Raw genomic sequence first — 7,854 nt, 5'->3', positions numbered from 1 at the left:
TCCAGACTTCATTCCTCCCATATTATGTTTCTTGATGATTTCTTCATGTTCTTTTGTCCAAGAGACACCTCATATGATAATAAAGACATCTCCCTACAGGTTGAGAAGTTCAAATACATTATCAAGGATCCATTATTATAGTAATTTTAAATCAGATTTCTGAAAAAACATTGTACTCACATTGCTTCTCTTCTATTTCTTTCTATTAAAAGAGAGTAAACTCCATTTTTCTGATTATTGTTATTGCAAATTATTGTACTGTATTTGCAAAATGAGTTTTATGTTAAGAGTTGGTTGTCATAAACCAAAACACTAAGGCGGGACAAATTTTTCTTAAAGAGAAAGTATTGAAACACTTGACTCGGCTCTCATTCACTACAGAATTCATTTGCCATTTTAAAGCATTCAAAGTATCACATACAACAATTAATATTTTCTTGATTCTAGCGAGCTCGTTCTGACATGTCTATATAATCCTCTAAAATGATATCGAACGCAAACGCGAGGATGATTATAATTTTGAATCCGTTGTGTATAATGTGCCAGAAAAAGTCATTTCTGCATGAAAATGATGAAGTTTCTCTACCCTTGTTTGAAAATGACGAAATGATCAGTTAATTTGATATTTATATTGTTAGAATCGTTCTTTGTGATTGATATGTCTTTTGGATCATAACCCTTCATTTAAACATAAAAAACCATGAAACCACGAAGAGGTATAATATGAACAGATGCAACTGTTTGCATCGCGAAGTGGTTTCCTCCGTTTTGCTTCCTTCTAATATGATTCCTTCCATCCATTTCCATTCAGTTTCCTTGTCATTTTTATGAAAATCACCAACACCAATTTTACTAGGAAGGAAAGAAATTGAAACTTTGTCTAAAGTTTCTATAGCCCCATGGCTTAATTATATGCTTCTGTTTCCCTTGTTTACAAGTCTCCACATACTTCCAGCTTAAATTACATATACAATTGAGAATTTCTCAACCTAACCACTCACTTGAAAACAACAACGTGGCAGCAAAAAGAATATATAAAAATTCGGGATCGATCATTTTCTCATGCCTTTGAAGCTGCCATAGGTGCTGCAGCCCTGGCTGCAACAATTTGCTCGAATAGGTCTCTGATCTTCAAGCCAACAATCGTTTGGAACAGACCTGTTCCGTTGCTGCTGCCTGGGAAATCCGAATGCTTCAACATCTGTTGTGTGATCTCTCCATAGAATTTAGTCGAGATGTTGCTCAGATGGCTCTCGACGTATATGAGTTCATCCAGTCTGTCGAATTGGCCATCCATTTCCAACACCGAGACCTGCACCACACAAGATCATCTCTTTTACACCGAACCATATTTGGGAATCTTGTGTTATACATGTAGGAAAAAGTTGATTGATTGTATCTACTAAAGATGAATTCTTGGTTGTGAAGTGATACCTCGTTGCCGTAGAAGGCGTCGGGGCTGTAGGCGAATTTGATTCCGGGGTAGGAGCATGTTAGCTTCCTGCCACAGGGTATCCAGTCGATGGTGGATCCTTCATCAAATAGGTACACTGGGTTGAAGTACTTCACCCCTTCTTTCATTATCAGCCTCACTCTCAATACCTTCCCCTCATTGTCATCCGGTATCTGTTGTGTGGGCAACACTTCTATAACAACATCTGCATATTGCTTCTGTGGATCTGCACAAATCCAAACTTTCAGTACAGAATATCAGATATATATAGATATATAAGATCATGTATATGCTCTAAATATACAGAGTCGACTACTCGCACGTCGTCACAATCTGCGAATTCCATGTTTGTGCATTTGAGATTTTGGTGAGAAAGATTACCAATATAAGCATCAAAATCTGGTTTCCGAGCTTCGATACTAGCTTTGATGCTTTCAAGGCTGTGTCCTCTTTCTGCCATATCTCTCTTTCATTTTTCACCAACAAACAGAATACAGAAACTAAATCTAATTACTTTAATCTGATGCTATTTGCAATGAAACCAAAAAAATGTTGAGTTATTATTAGTTACCTGAATTTTCCATGCAAATTTAACTTCGTTACTGATGTCCAAGTAAATGCTGAAGTCCAAGAGATCTCTAACACGCGCATCGTACCTTTACATAATAAATAATACTATTTTTAATTAAATACGACATTGGTCATTCGATATCATAGAAGTGGATTAAGGATTTCTCCTATGAATGATTAATATTGTAATTTAAAATATTATTGTAATTTAAAATATTATTTCATTTAATACATTAAGAATTTTAAGCTGAAAAATTTAATCGTTTGAGGGAATATGCATGTTGCATGTTGTGTTTTTTGACAATGCAAAAAATGATGGGTGAAATACGTTTATCTATTGATGTTAAGAAATTTTATAAATTAAAGTCGAGTTTTTTTTTTCACCAAATACTCTTATGAAATATTGAGAATGCACACTTCTTTCAAATTAAATAAACATCTTAGACCTAACTTTTTATAAAAAGTAGTACGACGAACACACTTGCAAAATCTGATGAGCTGAAATATTTCGAATTTGATCATTGAGTGATTTATAATATTTTATGAAAATTGTATATTAAATTTTATTTTCGAATATTGAATGATTTACAATTCTGGAAAATTTTATATTAATTTTTTTTGTTTTTAATATTTAAAAAGACAACGGTGTGAAAAACCGTTGTCGTAGGCCCTGAAAAACCGTTGTTAAAGCTCTTGTGGTTAAATGGGCAGCTCAAAGACAACGGTAAAAAAACTGTTATCGTAGATCAATGACAACGATTTTTCACCCTTGTAAAACCATTGTCTATACGGCTGAAAGACAACGGTGAAAAACCGTTGTCGTTGATGTACGACAAAGGTTTTTAACCGTTGTTTTTGAGCGAACTCTTTAACAACAGATACTTTAACAAGGGTTTACAAGACTTACTACAACGATTTTTCATCATTGTCTTTAAGCTTTTTTCTCGCAGTGACAAGTCATATTTCAGGTCGAGTAGACTAGTTCGTATGTTATTTATACTAATCGGATTTTCAGCTTGTTCAAGGGTGTTCGCATAATTTTAAAAAAAAATTAACATTTAAGATATCTATTTAATTCTCACAAGGAGAATTGTGGTATTTGGACAGAAATAAACTCAATTAAAATCAACAGTGTAGTACTCGTAATATGATAAAAGAGGAAAAAAGCGACAAGGCATGGCCTCTAATTTGACGCATGGGTGAGCTAAAATCTGAGCTGAGACTATGGCCAAAGTTTCATAACACGACAAGCTGGTCTTAGTATTTGCATGTATCGGAACACTTGATTAACGTTAACAACACACACATATTTGCAACTTACATGGGGTGTAGTCCTTCGATAACGAGAATCTTGGGGGGCTTGATCAATTCAGGAGGATCCAACAAACCAGAAACATGATTGTAGATAGGCTTATCCACAGCAACTCCATCTTTAATGGCCTTAACCTGTTCGTACATAAGATCAAAGTTATTGGCTCTGGGGTCGAGAGCAGTCACTCCCTTCTCTTTTCTTCCAGTTCTATCGAGTGAATGGTAATCATCCAAGCATATCACGGTGGTGGTGTCACTTATGAGTGTATTTGAGTCAGGATTTCCGCCTTTGGGTGGCTCGGCGGCGCCACCGAAGACGCTCGTCAGCCGCCGCATGAAAGTGCTCTTCCCGCAGCCAGAATCTGCAGCTAAGCCAATCACTACTGTTTTGTCAGCTGAGCATGAGATTTCAGTGACGGACCTCTTGCTGTTGGGCGATTTTCTCTTGGTGTTTGTGTAGAAAATTACTTGTTTCTGGTTGAATCCTAAGTGGGTTTTTGGTGGTGTGGGGATTGAGTTGAGGGATTGAGCTGTGTAGACTGTACAAACCGCCATTTTTCCAGGTTCTTTGTTCTCCTCTTTCTTGACAGAGAGAAAGAGGAATTGAAGCGAGGAAAAGAGAGTGTTATTATTTAGATTTTCCAAATGACTTCGATGATATGAAAAATGGGCTTTTTCTAAAACATTCTTTGGCTGTGAAGGAAAAAAATGTGAGGACACAAAAGAGTATGAAAGAAGAGGTTATGGTTGGAGCAGGAGAGATGGGATAGAACCACACAAATAAGACTGTGAAGTTGCTTATATGGTCATGACATAGGAAGTATAGACATCGATAGAATTCATCATGATTCTAAAATCAACAGTTTTAGCTGACGGTAAAACCACATGACACTGTCGGTTGTCATAACTGTATCATCCAGCTCGATCTTGCGGCTGTTCAATCAGCATAAATTACATTTAAACTGGTCTAGTCGACCTGAAATATGATTAATAGCAAATTGAGTTTTCTTTATAATCGTTTTGTCCACTAGCATATGAGATATAATCAAAATACTTCATCTCGTCAGATTTTCAGCTGGTGCAGAAGGTGTTCATGCAACTTTTATAAAATGTCAAGATATAACATATCTATTTAACTTCACAGGAGAGAAGTGTGAATTTTTCGATATTTCATAAAAAGTTTTGATGCAAAAAAAAGACTCCAAAATAAAATGGGAAATTTTTTCTATTTTCATATCTAATTTATAAAAGTTTATATCATTGATTAATCTCGGTATTCAAGAATCATGGTTTCAATGGGACTCGTATGCCATTTTACACTGTATGTCATTTTCAGTTGTATCAGGGGATGATAGTAAAGATAGAGCTACATAATATTGAATGCTAAAAAATAAAAATATAAATGGAAGAATGTGTGATGATCATGATAGGGTGATATATAGATTGTAGGAATATCGAAAGCTTGGTGGTCATTTGTTAGAGTTTGGATATTTGTGTGCCACGTGGCAGAAGGATGATGGTCTGGTAGAAGATGAGAGTTGTGAGGTTATTGGATCCAATTGGAGACACTTTTGGTATTTCTTTCACAGTAGCAGACTGCCTCTGCTGGACACAATTGAACCCCCCAAAATTGATTTTAGATGGCCACTTGGAGTACCATTTGATAGAGGTTCATGACATCCAGTGTCGTATCTGAGATCTTAAGGGCACGAGTTAAGCTAAAGATTTTTTTATTATCAATTTTTATGTCAGTTCTCTTTTTCATCAATTGGAAATAGAATATGTTGATTTACATATACAAGTTAATTATCTACCGTAATATTATATTATATCCTAAATTAATCAAATTCTTCAAATTATTGGTTTGATTTTCTCGTTTCATGTAAAGCAAATTATCAATTATTTCTTCTCTCGTTATTTTATTAGTGTTATTAAAGTATCTGAAGTTTAACTCCGATTTAACGCTTCTGCAACTCTTGCACTGACAATTTGTTCCAAATGATAATCAGTTCAACTAATTTTTTATTCTCAGAAATTAGCTATCGATGCTCATTCAGTATTCTTCCATTCTCACTTTTCAGCTTTGCAACTTCTTCCTTAAGACCTAACACTTCACCTAATTAGGACAGTTATGCTCAATATCATTGTTAGTTGCGCTTACTTGCTTTGCTATCACTTCCTCGAATAATTGAGATAGTTTCTTTTACTCTATTATCAAGTCATTGAGTGCAGTGATGAGATCATCTCGTGTAAAAATCAGTTGAATTAAAACAAATACCTCACTATAGGTAGATTACAACTCAGTATCAGCCAAGAGGCACTGTACCACATCTTCATTACTCTCATTGGTGGAATAATCTGACTCGGATGAGTTAGTCTTAGAATCACCTAGTTGTACTTGTTATCTTCAGCCACCAACACTTTCTGGTTTCTTCTATTTCTTATTGATCTACTTTCATCCTTGGACTTCTTCTTCTTGTCATGAGATCCACCTTCTTTGTCAGTTGGTCTCATCTCATCCTTTTTTTGGCTTTGGACAGTCGGTTATTAAATACGCAACTTTTCCACATTTGAAACACACATTATCCTCATCAATGGACTCTTTCTTGTTGTGATTGCGTGTGCTTGGGCTTTGGAAGTTACCCTTATTCTTCCTTAGGAACTTTCATATTTCTTCAAAAACAGTGATATTGCATCACTGCTCAACTACTCGGCTCATTTTTCTTTCGAGACCATTTGTTCAGTAGTTGCAGCAGTCAGGGCCTTTATCTGTTTGGTTGAAGATTCACCATCAGATCTCGTTTTCAGTTCAAATTCATATGCTTTGTGTAACGTCTCGAAAATTTAAAAGTCCACGTAAACCATATGCATGCAAATCATTAAATTTCGTTGGTATTTTATTAAATTGTTTTAAAGCCTTAAATGCATTTTTATTTTATTAATTTGTGTTTAAATATTTTTATGTATTTTATGCATAATTTATTAGACATGTGCCAGCCCACCGCCCGCCGCAACCCGCCATTAGGCTAGGCGGGGCGGGCCAACTCGCCATTTCCGCGGGCCTCTAAATGGCCAACCCAGCCCAACCCACCTTGGGCTGCGGGCTAGGAGGGCCGACCCGCTTATTTTTAACCCGCTTATTTTATAATAAAAAAAATACTAAACAATATCGCAATAAACATAGAAGAAAAATATATTTCAGTCAAATAATTTCATAAAATACTTAAAAACATTGAAATAAGAAATTAAGAAAGTATCAACATAATACATAAAAAGTAAAGTGCTTAAACCAAACATGAAGATTGAGACATGGAAGAGAACAGAAAGTCGTGGAAAGAGACGGTTGTAAATTTTAGAAAGTATTATGTGTTCAACAATATACATAATTATCAAACCTCCGCCGAGTCCACAAAATTTCACTACAATTCGTCGGACTTCAAACGAAACCGCTTTTGGGTTCATAAACAACTGTTAGACTTAAAAATTATTTTAAGATTCATGAATAAAATTTACAGAAATTTCTTCCCTTTAAGATTCATGAATAAAATGAGACTTATTCCAATGTTTATATAAAACTTAAAAATAGGCGAGACCAAAGAGAAAAATAAGAAAGAAATAAGATAAAAGAGTGATGGAGGCGCATGAGACTTATTCCAATGTTTATATAAAACTTAAAAATATAAAATATATAAAATTCTATCCTAATTTGGCGGGCCAACCCGCCCCCGTTTGGGCTCGACCCATTTTGGCCCGCGACCCAAACGGGCTCAGCCCATTTGGCCCTCCTCCAAACGGACTGCTGTTTTATCAACCCAACCCGCTCAATTTTATAGCGGGGCGGGCTGGCCCGACGGGCTTGACCCAATTTGACAAGTCTATAATTTATGCATGGTAGAAGTTAATTCATGAAATTTTAAAAGTTCATGCATTAAGGATTTTTAAATTTCATTTCACGCTCGAACGAGGAACGGAGATCGGAGAATTTTCAAAAAAAATTATTTTATAACATGATTAAATTTTATTAATTTATTTAACGTGTTTTTAAGTGTATTTTTCAAAAATAAGATTTTATTGGGTATTTTTACCCGCAAGATTTTATTTTATCCGGTACGTAAATTTTATAGAATCGGAGGACTTTTTAAGGGTTCGACTAATATTTTCAAAATCTTTCCAACACGAAATATTTTTCGGGAGTGAATTTGGATTTAATGGGCCTACTTTTGGACTTATTGGGCTTATTTATTTATTTTTTTTTACCCTTAAATAAAAATAGGAGCTATTAGCTAAATTATTATTTACCTAATTAACTCATAATTATTCCCTTAACTCCCCACTAACCTAATCACCCCTCATCAGCCGCCCACTCCCCTCCACTCACATTCATCCTCGTGATTTGCTGCTGCAACAATTCGGTGAAGCCATTTTCTTCCTCTAACAAAGATCTTCTTCATTCGGTTGATTTGTTCCTCGATCGTTTCCCTCAAGCAGACATCAGGCACGCATTGTATCATTATTTCTGC

The 7,854-nt window shown here is 35.3% G+C and overlaps 1 protein-coding gene across 1 annotated transcript; it reads right to left on the bottom strand.

Annotated features, from left to right (window-relative positions):
* Positions 1-864: 864 nt before the first annotated feature.
* LOC140984673 (phosphoribulokinase, chloroplastic-like) lies at positions 865-4,091 on the bottom strand. The gene is made up of 5 exons (XM_073452219.1): positions 3,345-4,091; positions 2,025-2,109; positions 1,835-1,919; positions 1,435-1,679; positions 865-1,312 (listed from the first exon to the last, which is right to left on the bottom strand). The coding sequence occupies exons 1-5, from the start codon at positions 3,887-3,889 to the stop codon at positions 1,061-1,063; spliced, it is 1,212 nt and encodes a 403-aa protein (XP_073308320.1). The 5' UTR covers positions 3,890-4,091; the 3' UTR covers positions 865-1,060.
* Positions 4,092-7,854: the final 3,763 nt, after the last annotated feature.

This window comes from Primulina huaijiensis, chromosome 9 (assembly GCF_012295235.1).
Source record: "Primulina huaijiensis isolate GDHJ02 chromosome 9, ASM1229523v2, whole genome shotgun sequence".
NCBI lineage: Eukaryota > Viridiplantae > Streptophyta > Magnoliopsida > Lamiales > Gesneriaceae > Primulina > Primulina huaijiensis.
The sequence above is the reverse complement of the archived record's forward strand: the minus strand, read 5'-3'. Positions and strand labels throughout refer to the sequence as shown.